Genomic DNA, 14,838 nt, shown 5'->3' with positions numbered 1-14,838 from the left:
TTTTACTTTTAAAAGACTGTTTTTATACTGCAGTATTGCTACTTGCACTAGAGTCTCAATACACCCTCCACCACTGGTGCTCGGTCGTATCCAGTGTCGCCCCCTGCTGGTTTAGAATGAACTGAACCAGTAAAGAACACAGAAAGTTTAACTTTTTAGGTGTGAGTATGTGGTGTCAAATGCTAACAAGCACCTTGTCTCAAGTTCCTGAGGTGCCACAGGAAGTGACTCTTTCAGAAAACGCAGTGACGTCTGTGTCTGTCACCTGGAGACCGCCACCAGGACAGGTGATGCAGTACAAGGTAAGACATGCACAGCAATGCACAAGTCCAGAGGTAGAGGCAGTACGAGATGCCATGGTATATTGGTATACTGATTCATACCCCCAAAATATTGATTGATATGATTGATAGATAAAAGTACATCACCTGGGTCAGGTTCTACACTCACCTGTTGTTACTAAGCAACTGCTGTTGGCACGCCACGGATTTGGTTACTTCAGAGAAATATGACCTCCACAGAGCTACATCCAGGAAGAATGACCAAGCACATTGCTGACACACAACAAAAGTGCTCACTGAGTTATTATTTAAAGCAGAAAATATGAGCAATATTTAAAATGTTGAATAAAAGTAGACAGAAATATAATCTGTTATATTAGTTGTTTTTTGTTTTTTTTCTCAGCTTCTTTTTGGCCTGCTGTCTGTAGACAGGAAGTCATGGACCGAGGTGCTTGTCCAAGGCACAAGTTGTGAGGTGAAGGATCTGATCCCCGGATCAGATTATGGGGTTAGCGTTCAGAGCGTACTGGGCTCAGACTCCAGTCATGCGGTCCACAAAAGGTTCAGCACACGTGAGTGACGCAAAAGCATCTAGAAACAGAGACGCACCGAAACAAGAGCACTTTCCAAAACAAGAGGCAAAAATTCTAAATTGTGTTTCAGGCCCAGCAGGAATACACCATCTCTATTTAGATCACCTGACCTCTTCTTCTGCGTCTGTGAGCTGGGACAGTACACATGGAGAGTTTGACTTCCACCGAGTGACTGTGACCAACACTTTAGTCACGTCCACACTCACCATACCCAAGGAGAAGCAGGTTGCTGTGGTTACAGGGTTGCTGGGTGGCTGCAGCTACAACGTGACTGTTGAAAGAGTGAAAGGAGTGACAGCAGGACGCTCTGCGTTTCTGACTGTAACTACAGGTAAATGATATCACAAATGATGCTGGTCAGCACCTCCACCCCGTTCTTATCACCAGCCTTGATCATGTCTTCATAAATGTTAGAAACTCTCTGCTAACATTGTTTTTCCCTTTCATGTTCTTCTTGAGTGCCAGCCCCTGTGCAAGGATTACATATCACAAACCTATCTGCATGTGCCTTCTCGTTGCGTTGGGAACAGGCAGTAGGGTGTGTGGATCATTACCAAGTAAATCTGCTACCAAACCAAGGAAATATCACCATGCACCCCGCACGTGACGGATACATTCAGGTACACACATACTTAGTTAGACGCATACTGTTTAAAGGTTAAGTTAAGAAATGTACCATAATTGTAGACGCTGGGACAACAAGCGTGTAAAAAGTTCACCTAAGTATCATCAAAGCCTTTGTCATTTCACCAAAGCAGTGTTTGAGTAAAAGGAACAAACTCAGAGTTGCAGTAGTGTTGTAATATTAAAGTGAAAAAAGTACACACACATACACACATAGATCTCTTGACCAGTCACATTCCGGCTTCTACCAGCAGCCAGGTGTCAGTTACCCCCCAAAATGTAACCTGACACACCTCAAACCACACACATAGACAGTACAGAGAGTTGAGTAATAGATCTCATTATTTGTTAAGTTGCCCTCTTGAGCTCAACCCTGAATCATTCATTTGCTTAAGCAGCTCTCCTGGAGGGAGAGACCAGTGGGAGACTGTTAGCCTTGTGCTAATGAAAGGACCCACTGCCCTTCCTTGTAAAATTCCAAACATTTTGGACTACCTCAAGAGCAGGATCTTTCAGTATTTAATGCCTGGATGACTAACCCTGTAACCTTCATTAATGCCATTAACCAGCAGCTTCTAGACTCGGAGTCATCCCTGTCCGGCTCACTGGATTACCTGTAGCCCACTGCTAACATTTGTGCACTAATTCTGGAAACAGGTATACTGGTGAGGCCTCTAACCTGCTGTGACTAAACTAAAGCTAACTCGAAAACCCAGCATGGCCTTCTTCTCAGACATCCTACTGCTCACACTGTGCCTGGGCCAGGTGCATTCACAGGTAAGAATTAGACAATGGTTACATGGCTCTGGTGCACACAGTTATTTCTAAACTGCGCACATAGATATGTTATGTATGTGTAACAGTAATACACTAACCATTCAGAGTCACGTTTTAGCTTTACAAATGAATGCACATGCAGTAAGATCAATTTTAAAGCACCCTTTCTTACCGTGTCTGAGTGTTTAGTCATTTTTCTGAAAGGTAACACACTATCCAACACCTTGATGTCACAGACGCTACAACATGCACTGAAGCAAAAAAGCAGTGATGCGGGAAGCAGAGCTCGTCTGTCTCACAGATGTTAAAATGCAAACAAGTGCAACCACAAGCTGTCATCCATTCACTAATACCCACCTTCAAATTGATTTAGATGGATGAGGAGAGGTCTGGTAATTCTGTCATAGGCAGCATAATGGAGTAAAATAATGGAGTGAAAATTGCATGTATTTTGTCATTTAGATGAATATTACTGCAAAAAAACTGAAGAAAAAAGACAATAAAAGACAAATGAAAAGACAATAAAGGGATTACTGCTGCATGTGTTGTCTAAAAATGTTTAAGCAATTTTTCAGCTGTCTATAATTTTAAGCAATAATGATTTTGCATAAAATCCAGTTTAAAATCCATCAAACAAAAATACATTTAGGTTTTAAAAGAGAAATAATTGGGAAGTAGCACGTTACATTGCTGATGAGCAAGTAGATTTATTTATTTTTCTGCTCCCACAGGCCGATGTGGTAAATGTCAGCCCCAAGACACAATACACTGTAACAGTCACAGCAGCCTCCTCCTCGAACATCAGCCGTGGAGTCAGCCGCATGATCAACAGGAATGGGAGCGGTAAGACACACACACACACAGTTTGGTGTTGTTTGTGTACGTTTTGTTTTTTCAGATGTTAAAGCACCATCAGGAACTCGTTTTGTATTTGCTCACTGTATATATATATATTACACACACACATACACACTGAGGAAAAGGGATTGGCACAGTGGAGGTGTGTGTATAAATGTGTGTGTGTGCCTACTTTGCTGTTTAATTCCTTTTAGGTAACTTAAGCCTGGGTTTTTGAACCACAGGATGAATGGGTCTGCAGTGAATGTCAGTGAAATGCCACTGCTGTGTGAAGCCTTATTCATCAGGGTTCAGCCTAAAACACCCTTCATGCAGACCCAACACACACACACCCACACACACACTCAGAGGATCAGTCTACAACAGATAACAACACCATTCTTCAGACGACACAGTAGTCTGTCGGGTAGATAATACAAAAGTTATTAATCAAAACAAGTGTACTGAGTTTGTTTTGTTGGTGATGTTTTACACAGGAGAAGCCGAGGGGATTAGATAAGAGATTACATATTTGAGCCCACTGAGGCGCCAGTTGGCTCAAGTACAGATGATTAACAGACATGTAATATACAGCTATTTGTGTAATTTTTAGATATTTTTACTTTACTTGTGTTCTGCTTATGTTTACATCATCTATCTCCTTCACACGGCTGCCCTCATCTTCATCAGTTCCTGGTCCACCTTCAGGCCTAGAGGGAGAAGCTGTCGGCTCTAATGGCATCCTGCTTTCCTGGAATATACTGTCTAATGCCAAAGATATAGATGGATATGTCATAAGGTAGTTTTTCAAGATCTTCTTTGGAAAACTGTCTAAGATACATACACTATCATAGTTTAGTATAGTCAAAAGTTTTGATCTCACATCTTATGTAAAAGTGCAGTATAATCAGCAACATGTACTAAACAAGTGCTAAATACTTATTGATCTATCTATATCTCTTCTATGTAGTTTTTCTGTCACGTTTACACATGTTGCCAAAAGGGATGTCGCAGAATACCTTCTGCTGGACAACCTATACAACATCAACAATGATCACTTCTTCACTTTTACAATTTTCATTTATTGACCGTTATAAATGCAGATGCCAATATTAGCAGCAAATAGCCAGAAATTGGCATTTGAGGTGTTCGAGATACATGTCTACAGTACAACCTGGCTTTTTTGTGCAAAATTGGTTTGAAATACTTTCCTAGGGATTATTTTTAATGTTAAAAATATATTACAACAAGACCTTATTACTATATGTTAAAAATTCAAAGATCAGCACAGAGCTAGTTACCAGTTTTTGGATTAATGTAGATCAGTGAAATATTCACCTTATGAAGCAGCTGTATAGCTGGTTCCATAGAAGAGGGGCCTGAAAACTGAAGGCTCTGCCTCCTGTTGTACTTTTAAATAATCTAGGAACAACAGGTAAACCTGCAGTGCGAGAGCAAAGTGGGTTGATACGGCACTATAAGGTCAATAAGATAAGTAAACAAGAAATATTAAGTGTAGTTGAGTACAGTTCGACAGTTTTGCATCTGACCATATATTGTATTTTCATTCAGTTGCATAAATTTCACAAGTGTGAAGTTGAGATATGATGATCTTAACTACCTGGTTTCTTACTGCAGGTACAAGGAGGTGTGTCCTTATCCTGACCCCGCTTTCACACAGGTGACAAAATACCTGGATATACCAGAGACCCTGATCACTGACTTTACTTCAGGATCTACCTACCACATTCAGGTAGAATATAATAGTCAGAATTAAATTAAGTTTACAGTCAGATTGTTTGGTGAATTCACTATAAACAATAAAACAAAATAAAACTCATTCTCGGGAACTGCTCCAACTTACCTGTTTTGACTACAAAGCCGTGGCCCAAAGGAGCTACAGTGGCAGGGGTTCAAGTCTGCTCCACACCATTTCTTTCGTGTCTTTCCCCCTTTTCCTGTCTAGTCTCTGGAGTCTTATCAAATAAAGGCTGACCTAGCAAATTTTGTTTAAAAAGTCCCAGATTGAATCAAAACAGAACAAGCTGTCCTGCAGGGATACTGCACATAAAAGAGCTTTTGAATATGAGTTTTTATTATGTTAAAATGAATTAATTAATAGATATACTTCTGGGAACTGTGATCATTGTCCCTCTTAACAGACCTCCTTGAAACTGCCCCCCTCCCAGCATGTGAGTGTGTAACTATGTGACAGAGGATCAGATTATTCTGTTGATCTGGCTGAATACTGGTAATTGATCCTGATTGCATTATTAAACAGGTAAACAGATCTATGGATGAGTCTTGGCTCTTTCCACTATCTGTTGTCAGTGAGCTTGAATGCGATCATGCTTAAAGGTTTTCAGAATTCATTAACCCGCTATGACCTTCACACAAATGGACGTGACACACTTACAGATTATAGCTGCACATACTGCATTTATCTGTGTGTGTTTGCACGTATAATGTTACTAAATTTTACCTCTGAGTTTGCTAGACCTCTAGACCCTACGCACAGCTGAGCCCATAAGCAAATTCGTATTTCTTCCTCAGCCTGTAATAGCCCTTATACTCTTGTCACCAAGTGTATAAGGGCTATTATTTCCCCACAGATTTCTCAATAAACAAATAGAAAAAGTGTACTGTTGCACCCAATGTGACCCAGTGTCCTATATTGAGATTCACAGCCAGCTAAACTCTCTCTTGCATCACTTCCTCCAAGGAACAGGCACGTGTTGTATTTGGACAGGATTTAATGCAAAAAAGTGTGAAACTGAAATGATACAGAATACAGAAATGTCACATAAACATTAGCTTGGGTTGAACTTAAGTGGACATATAAAACACATCAAAAGTTTCCAAATCACTTCAATAATGTCATATACCCTCTCTTAAAGGTAAACACAATTAAGAAACTTACTCATATTGCCACTCAAAGGGATTTAACGGAGTGGATGGCTTTGGATCAGAGGAAAACACGCCATGTCTTGCTTCACTCATGAGCAAACACTTCCTATCACACTTCTTTTAGTGACTAATTGGCTCAACATAGCAAACTGTGCAAACCTGCGCCCCCTATAGGCCTGGAGAAATAACATACAAACAGTTCCAGTACACTCCCCGCCTGGCATTATTTTAAGATTGCCACTAGACCCTATTTACACATGAGACCAATCTCTCAGAAGAAGGATACAGTCCGAAATGGGTCTACAGAATGTCTTTGCAATCTTATCGCGTGTCACCTTCACTTCCATCTTTCTGACAACTCCATCTCTGCTTGGAAGTGTCTTCACGATGACACCCATAGGCCACTCATTTCTTTTTAGTTGCTTGTCCTTCAGAAGAACAACGTCTCCTTCCTTCAAGTTTGGTTTGCTGCGCTGCCATTTCTGACGACCTTGGAGCATGTGGAGGTACTCCCTCTGCCACCTGGCCCAGAATGTGTCGGCAAGGGCTTGAACTCTCTTCCACTGCCGTGTATATATGTCGGCCTTGGTGAATTCCCCAGGTGGAGTTGGAATCGGATCGAACTTCTGGGTGAGCAGAGCTGAGGGGGTCAGGATTAAGGGAGCGTCTGGATCCGAGGAAACGGGTACAAGTGGCCTTGCGTTGATAATAGCCGTGACTTCCGCCATTAACGTTGTCAGGACCTCGTGAGTTAGAGTAGGGTTTCCTGCTTGTAGGAGCATTGAGTCCAGGATGCGTCGTGAGATGCCTATCATACGCTCCCAGGCGCCACCCATGTGAGATGAGTGAGGAGCATTAAACACCCAGGAACACCTCTGCTTGCGTAGGTAGTCATCCACACTTGTATCACCAGGTTTTGGGGAATGCAACTTTAGGTCCTTGGAGGCACCAATGAAATTGGTTCCGCAATCTGACCTCAACTGTTTGGCAGGGCCTCTGATCGCAAAGAACCTGCGAAGAGCATTGATGAAACTGGAAGAGCTGAGAGTTTCAATCACTTCAATATGAACAGCCCGTGTAGACATGCAAGTGAACAAGACTGCCCATCTCTTACTGTTTGCATGACCACCTTTGGTGCGGCGTGTTGAAACCTCCCACGGTCCAAATACATCGAGGCCAACATAAGAGAATGGGGGGTCCGTCTGAAGGCGTTCGGCAGGTAAGTTAGACATGATTTGCTGCTCTGTTCTACCTCGAAGCTTTCTGCAGGTGACACATTTGTGGATTACACTGCTGATAGACCTCTTAGAACCAACTACCCATAAGCCACTTGCTCTCACAGCCCCCTCAGTGAAGTGTCTTCCTTGGTGCTGGGTGGCTTCATGGTGATGTCGAATGAGCAGTGTTGCAATGTGATGCTTCCCTGGTATCAGAAGAGGGTTAGCCTGATGACTCGGCAAGCCAGACTCTGCAAGTCGACCTCCTACTCGCAATAAGTTTTTGCCATCGACGATGGGATGAAGTTTGTGAAGAGCACTGTTGCGAGGTAAGTCTCGTTTCGCCATGATGCATTTTATTTCTTCTGCATAGGCTTCACGCTGGACACACCTGATGATTGTGTGCTCTGCTTCATATAACGCTTCATCTGTGAGACTAGCCTTACAAAGATGCCAGCCGCTACAGGCACCACCATCTTTAGACTTGAAACTGTGGGAGATGTGGCGAAGGTAGGCCACCGCTTGGACAAGGGAAGTCCATTTTGAGAATCTTTCAAAGCGTGATGAACCCAAGGCACCTGGAGCAGTTGTGGTCACAAGCACATTGACGTTACGTCGAATTTCAATGTCCGACTCTGGATCGACGAGTTCAAATGGACCCTTTTCTGGGGAGAGAGTCTCGTGATTGAGAAGAAATGCTGGGCCGTACAACCATGAAGTACCAGAGAGTTTGTCTGCTGGTACAGACCGAGAGCCATGATCGGCAGGATTGTGCTCTGATGGGACGTATCTCCATTGATCTGGTAGGGAAGACTGCTTGATTCTCTGTACACGATTGTTCACATATACATGGAATCTTCTGTTTTGATTGTTAATGTATCCTAACACCACTTTACTGTCAGTGTAGAATGTTGTCTTGTCAATCTTTACGTTTAGTTCTACTGTGAGAAGCTCTGACATCTCCACAGCAAGCACTGCAGCGCACAGCTCTAATCAAGGAATGGTCGGTTCTGGTACAGGAGCTAGTTTGGCCTTACCCATAACGAATCCGACCTCACTGTGCCTATCTTCATGTGTGACCTTCAGGTAAGCTACCGCAGCGATGGCTTTCACTGAAGCGTCTGAGAAAACACAAAGTTCGATGAATGTGGCTTGTGAGATGGAGAACGTGACGTAGGGGCGGGGAATGTGCAGGTTTGTGAGACTTCGTAGCGAGTCATGCCACCTTCTCCAGCCGTCGTACATGTCTTGGGGTAAGGAACTGTCCCACTCAAGGTTGCCGCTGGAGAGCTCTCTGAGAAGAAGTCTGCCTTTGATGGTTACAGGTGCAAGCAAACCAAGAGGGTCAAACAAGCTGTTCACTGTTGAGAGTACGCCCCGGCGAGTGAAGGGTTTTTGCTCTTGTGGAACGTGGAATGTGAACGTGTCTGTTGTGGGGTTCCAACTTACCCCCAAGCTGCGCTGGACTGGAAGCTCATCTGTTGTTAAATCGAGATCTTTGATATCTTTGGCCCTATCCTCAGGGGGGAATGCACTCACCACTTCCACTTTATTGGAAGCAATCTTGTGGAGACGTAGATTTGAGAGGGCAAGCATTTTCTGAGTTCTCTGTAGGACATCAACAGCCTCAGCTGCAGTTGGGAAAGACTTTAATGCGTCATCGACATAGAAGTTGTGCTCTACGAAGTCTCGGGCATCAGTTCCATACTCGCTTTCTGCTTCCCTTGCTGCCAGTCTCAGCCCGTAAATTGCCACTGCAGGGGAAGGACTGTTACCAAAGACATGCACCCTCATTCTGTAGTCTACTACGTCTTTGCCAAGGTCGTTGTCTTTGTACCAAAGAAAGCGAAGGTAGTCTCTGTGGTCTTCTTGGACCACAAAGCAGTAGAACATTTGTTCAATGTCAGCTGTGACTGCGACTGGTTCTTTCCTGAAGCAAAGCAGCACACCCAAAAGTGTGTTGTTCAGGTCCGGGCCAGAAAGCAGCACCTCATTGAGGCACACTCCATCAAACTGTGCACTCGAATCAAACACAACGCGTATCTTCCCTGGCTTTTGGGGATGGTACACACCAAAAATGGGGAGATACCAGTTCTCTTTGTCTCTATTGGGAGGTGGTGCGAGCTCTGCATGTTGGTTATCTAGCATTTTCTGCATGAATTCCACAAAATGTGTTTTCATTTCTGGTTTCTTGTCGAGCGTACGTCGTAACGACATCAGCCGTTGGTAGGCGTAGGACCGGTTATCCGGGAGTTTGCGTCTGGGGGTTCGGAACGGGAGTGGTGCAACCCAGCTGTTTGTATTGTCCTTGAAGAAGCCTGCCATCTTTTTCAAAAAGATTACATCTTCAGCTGAATGAGCAAGGTGGTTGTCGTTGCTGGTGTGACAAAACACAGAGTCTCCCAAATTCTCAGCCGTGGGCTTTTGGTGTGAGAGAGCAGATGGCGGTTGACTGGAGATGGCTTTGGTTTGGCTCAGACTGAAGTCCTCCTTTACACTAAGGTGACTGTCGCAGGGAGTGAGATAGCTTGGGCGCCCATTGTCCAATACATAGGTTTTCAGAACATTCACTTTACTTGGCTTGTGGGCATTACCAAGACACACATCGCCAATGATAACCCAGCCCAGGTCAAGCTTCTGTGCAAATGGGTCATTATCTCTGCCATTGATTTGCTCCCTCACTTTGTGAACTCTCAGAAGGTTGCGTCCTATCAGCAACAGAATGTCTGCACTTGGGTCGAGAGGTGGTATTTGAGCAGCTATTGCTTTCAGGTGCGGGTGGTGTAAAGCAGCTTCTGCAGTTGGCACCTCTTCCCTGTTGTTGGGGATGGTATTGCACTCAATGAGCGCGGGGAGAGGGAAACTCATTTTTCCATCTAATGACTCAACCATGTAGCCACATGCTCTTCTACCAGTCGTGTGTGTTACACCACTACAAGTTTTCAGCATGTATGGTTCAGGTGTGGTTTGTATGTTAAATATGTCAAAAAACTCTGTCTTTGCAAGTGACTGGTTACTTTGATCGTCAATTATTGCATACATCCTTCTGGCGTTGTCTCGCTGACCCTTGGGATAGACTTGCACTAAGCAAACCTTAGAACAGGATCTCCCTGTGATTTTATTTCCACATACCTCTGTGCATGTGGCAGTAACATCCGGGTCTTGTGGATTTGCTTGCTCCCCGCCGTGCACTTCAGGAGATGAAGGAGGTCTGAGCATTTGCTGTGTTGGGGCAGGATGAAGAGCTGCCAGGTGTTTCTCACTATTGCACTCTTCACACTTAATCATGACTGTACAGTCTTTGGCTTGGTGGCCGGTGGAAGCAAGGCAGCGGTAACAAATGCTATTGTCTCTGAGGAACCTCTTCCTCTGCTCAAGCAGCATAGCTCTAAAGCCCCTGCATCTTTTGAGTGGGTGGGGTTTGTGATGTATGGGGCACTGTCTTTCAATGTCTTCGTCTGCTTTTTTTACCTTTGATCCCTCTGATGATATGTCCATCTTGTGCACTGTAACCGATGACCTTTGGTTGTGGTTACTTAACGGTTTTTCTTTTCTGTAGCTGGACATGTGGTTGGCATAGGAAAGAGTCGTGTTGAAAGGTGTGGTAAAGCTTGGATCATTCCTTGCTTTTGCTTGACGTTTCACAAATTCGACAAAGAATGAGAATGGTGGGAAGCTAACATTGTGGTCTTCTTTAAACTTTGACCCTACCATTGTCCACTTCTCTTGAAGATGGAAGGGCAGCTTCTCCACAATTGGATGTACTCCCCTAGCTGTGTCGAGGTAACTTAAACCAGGCAAATAACCATCTAGCTTTGCAGCTTGGAGTTCACACAGCAGATCTGATAGGTCGCGAAGCTTGTGTGGTTCTTTACTGGAGAGCTTTGGAAAGTCTCGTATTCGGGCAAACAGGGAGTTTTCTATTGCTTCTGGTGAGCCGTAACATTCCTCTAGTCTCAACCATATCATGTTCAGACCGGCAGGTGGATGCTTTATGTTGACTGCTTTTAATCTCTTGGCGTGTTCAGAAGACTCTGGGCCTAACCACTTAATGAGTAGGTTGATTTCTTCAGTGGCTGTTAGACCAAGGTCCCTAACAGTGCTCTGGAATGTGGCTTTCCAACTAAGGTAATTTTCTGGCTTGTCGTCAAATTTAGACAGCCCTCCAGTTATTAGCTGACTCTTGGCTAAGAATCTGGCGAGGTCGCTTGCTATGGTGTCTGCATTATCATTTGAGCTTAATCCGTGCTGCAGTTGTAATGCATCGTGGAGAGTCTGTGGACTTACATCTCTTTGTAGTCGTCTCTCTGCCCCATCTTGTGGCATGAATGAGTACTGCACTGGCTCTTGTTTGGGACAAAGAGGTGTGTACATTACTGGTTGTTTGGATTGTTCATTCTGATATTTACTGTCATCATGGTGAGATGTAATGTCTGGAACCAGGTCAGTGTGGCTGTGTTTATTTATGTATTCACTCACTTTTTGCTCTGGGGTTACTTGTAGGGGTGACAATGGCCACTCTTCCCCTGATTCAGCTTTGTCAAATTGAGCTGCTGCTGACTCCATTACCTCTGCTTTAGCCAAGGCTGCATCTGCTTCCTTTTGGAGGTTGATTACATCCAGAGTTGCTTCTAGATGGGCCTTTTCTACTTTAATGTTCATCTCCTTCTCAGCGTAAGCTAATCTGGCTTTTGCTGCTTGAGCTTCTGCTTGTGCCCGCGCTGCTGCCATACTGGCTCGGGTTGATGCTGACGACCTGCTTGAACATGCTGCAGATGATCTAACAGTCAGTTTTCCTGAAGACTTTGAGGACCTTCTTGAGCGAGTGGACCTTGCTTCCTCGTCGTTTTGACCTTCAGCCTCTGATTTCTCCATGTTAGAGTAGAACTGTCACTCGACGTCCCTCGCAGAGCGCTATGATTTCACTGTACTGTTGCACCCAATGTGACCCAGTGTCCTATATTGAGATTCACAGCCAGCTAAACTCTCTCTTGCATCACTTCCTCCAAGGAACAGGCACGTGTTGTATTTGGACAGGATTTAATGCAAAAAAGTGTGAAACTGAAATGATACAGAATACAGAAATGTCACATAAACATTAGCTTGGGTTGAACTTAAGTGGACATATAAAACACATCAAAAGTTTCCAAATCACTTCAATAATGTCATATACCCTCTCTTAAAGGTAAACACAATTAAGAAACTTACTCATATTGCCACTCAAAGGGATTTAACGGAGTGGATGGCTTTGGATCAGAGGAAAACACGCCATGTCTTGCTTCACTCATGAGCAAACACTTCCTATCACACTTCTTTTAGTGACTAATTGGCTCAACATAGCAAACTGTGCAAACCTGCGCCCCCTATAGGCCTGGAGAAATAACATACAAACAGTTCCAGTACAAAAAGCATTTGTGCCACAGATTAGCGTTTTAATACTCACATATCTATATTATTGCTAATATATATTGTAATATATCTATATCACTAAAGCACTTCTGGATGGATGCAAACTGCATTTCGTTGCCCTGTACCTGTGCATGTGCAATGACAATAAAGTTGAATTCTATTCTATTCTATTCCAATGAAAGCTGCATTGTTGCACTGTATTTTTACAAGGGCAAAAATCTCTTCTGCTCTGTCTTTTTCAACAGTAATTCCTCAAAGTAAAGCCCATTGAGTTTTTCTCTAAAGCTGAATATGAGATAGTTTTTCCTCAGCTTACCTATTTCTGATGTGAAGCTGAAAGCATTCAGTTTAGAAAGGCACGGATACAGCCATTTGTCATGTTAGCATAAAGAATGGAAGGGTAACACCACCTGGGTCTGGGTGCAATTCCCCCCTCCAGGGGCAAGGGTACCTAGACCCGGTTTGTAGAGTACGCTTGGGGAGTGTGATTGTGTGTACAGCGTCTCTTTATGTCTGTCTCCACGTTGGTTGAGTGTGGAGTGAGTGCATATGAGAGCATGAGGGTGGGAATGGATGTTTGTGTCTGTGTGTGCCTGTATGTCTGTGTCTATATGTCAGGTTGGGTATCAGACGCCACCTCTCTGGGGACACCTCAGGCCCTCCAAGGTTTGGAGGCCTATCTCCACCCACCACCACTTCCCCTGCCGGTGGCGGACTCCCTCAGGTGTCGGTGTGTTGGTGGTTCTTTGTGTCTGGGGGTGGGCGTCCGGGTACACACCGGCTCACTCCTTGGCGGCCGCTTGTCGGGGCCTGGGGCCTGGGGCTCACTCGGGCCCCTTTGGAGGTGGGGTGCCCCCGGCCTCTCGGCCTGGGGCTCGGTCACTCAGGCACAGCTGGGGGCCGGCGGAGCTCACGGGCGCGTCACTGCAACTCCCCCTGACTTCTGCTCCGCGGCTGCTGGGCGAGCCCTCATCTGGGACTCTCCTCAGCTCTTACTGGAACAGTGGCGCGGCTGCCCCTCTGTTGGTCTTCCATGGTCTCTTGTGTTCTGGGGGCCTCTGGATGTCTGGAGTTTTGATCTCCTCCATACCCGCTTCACACCCTGGAGGACGGGGCTGTGGCCCCCCCACACTCCCTAGCAGATCATTACATGGAGAAACCTTTGGAATGCAAGCATGCTGATCCACACAGGTATGCACACATGGGTATTCACAGACGCGGACTAAAGCTTTCTTGGCTGCTGCCTCAAAGCACACTGTGCGCTGTCTATCTTGCGTGCTGCACAATATCGTTTATTATTTAGTAAATATTGATATCTATGACTAGCTAGTTTATTGTGATGGTGCTTTGTTTTCTCTATTATTATGTTACTCTTTGTTGTTTGCTGTCTCCTCTGTTTGTTTTTTTTGTTTGTTTGTTTTTTTTTCTCTATACAGGTGACCCAGGAGTTCTTTTTTTTTTTTTTCTCTCTCTTCCCCCCCCTTCTCACCGTCTCTTCTCCCCTTTGGTTTTCTTTCTTTCTCTCCCCCTCTTTCTCTCATTCATTCCCCCTGTCCTATTTATTTAAAAAAAAAAAAAAAAAAATGAAAAAAATGAAAAAAATAAATAAATAAATAAATAAATAAAAAAAGAATGGAAGTCGAATAATAAAGAACAATCTTGCATGTAGGCAAGTGGTAAACAGAAAAAGTGAAAAAAAACAAAAAACAACTGGAACCCATTTGATGTGTAAGGAACTGACAGAGAACAACGGCGTGATTTCAGATATGAATAAAGGAGGAAGGTTTAGTCAAGAACAGGTGAAGCAGGTGTGAGAGTTAGGTGACAGGAAACACTGAGAAAATCTGAGGACATGAGGGTTATGTTTAGCTCACCTGTATTGTAGTGTTGCACCTAGATCAACTGATCCATTATGTCCATTGCTTGTTTAATTATTCTGGGGTTACCCTGTATGTGCTTGGCTGCTGATTGGATGACACTGACACGAACCAGAGAAACGCCTGCAGCGCCCCACTGCTAACCGTTTCGTGGCAACAAGGTAGAAACAAATAGCTGAACGGCGCGCGCTGTTTTCTGATCTCAGGCAGGAACGAAATACATTTTTTCTTTGTTCTTTTTTAAGATAACATGTCAGTTCCCATACTACTCCAGTACAAAACTAAAATCCATTTAAGTGACTCCACAGTTGACCTG

At 44.2% G+C, this 14,838-nt stretch overlaps 2 protein-coding genes across 6 annotated transcripts in view; one reads left to right on the top strand and one right to left on the bottom strand.

The window, feature by feature from the left end:
* ptprq (protein tyrosine phosphatase receptor type Q) overlaps window positions 1-14,838 on the top strand; it is a 54,601-nt gene that overhangs the window by 9,473 nt on the left and 30,290 nt on the right. For 4 of the 5 annotated variants that reach the window (XM_085412130.1, XM_085412128.1, XM_085412129.1 and 1 more), the window contains exons 15-21: window positions 205-302; window positions 685-853; window positions 945-1,205; window positions 1,334-1,494; window positions 3,007-3,118; window positions 3,803-3,911; window positions 4,751-4,865. In XM_085412130.1, the coding sequence (XP_085268256.1) occupies window positions 205-302; window positions 685-853; window positions 945-1,205; window positions 1,334-1,494; window positions 3,007-3,118; window positions 3,803-3,911; window positions 4,751-4,865 (1,025 nt within the window). The remainder of the gene's footprint in view (window positions 1-204; window positions 303-684; window positions 854-944; window positions 1,206-1,333; window positions 1,495-3,006; window positions 3,119-3,802; window positions 3,912-4,750; window positions 4,866-14,838) is intronic. The other variant, XM_085412127.1, reaches the window with a different exon arrangement.
* Window positions 8,230-13,394, bottom strand: LOC146664817 (uncharacterized). The gene is made up of 2 exons (XM_085411473.1): window positions 12,445-13,394; window positions 8,230-12,297 (listed from the first exon to the last, which is right to left on the bottom strand). The coding sequence occupies exon 2, from the start codon at window positions 12,109-12,111 to the stop codon at window positions 8,230-8,232; it is 3,882 nt and encodes a 1,293-aa protein (XP_085267599.1). The 5' UTR covers window positions 12,112-12,297; window positions 12,445-13,394.

This window comes from Rhamphochromis longiceps, linkage group LG7 (assembly GCF_057381845.1).
Source record: "Rhamphochromis longiceps isolate RC_006_pf linkage group LG7, R_longiceps_female_GT1.1, whole genome shotgun sequence".
NCBI lineage: Eukaryota > Metazoa > Chordata > Actinopteri > Cichliformes > Cichlidae > Rhamphochromis > Rhamphochromis longiceps.
This window is presented reverse-complemented; position numbering and strand designations above follow the sequence as displayed.

Coding starts and splice junctions, on each gene's coding strand:
- LOC146664817 (XM_085411473.1), bottom strand. CDS start 12,111: ATGGAGAAATCAGAGGCTGAAGGTCAAAACGACGAGGAAGCAAGGTCC.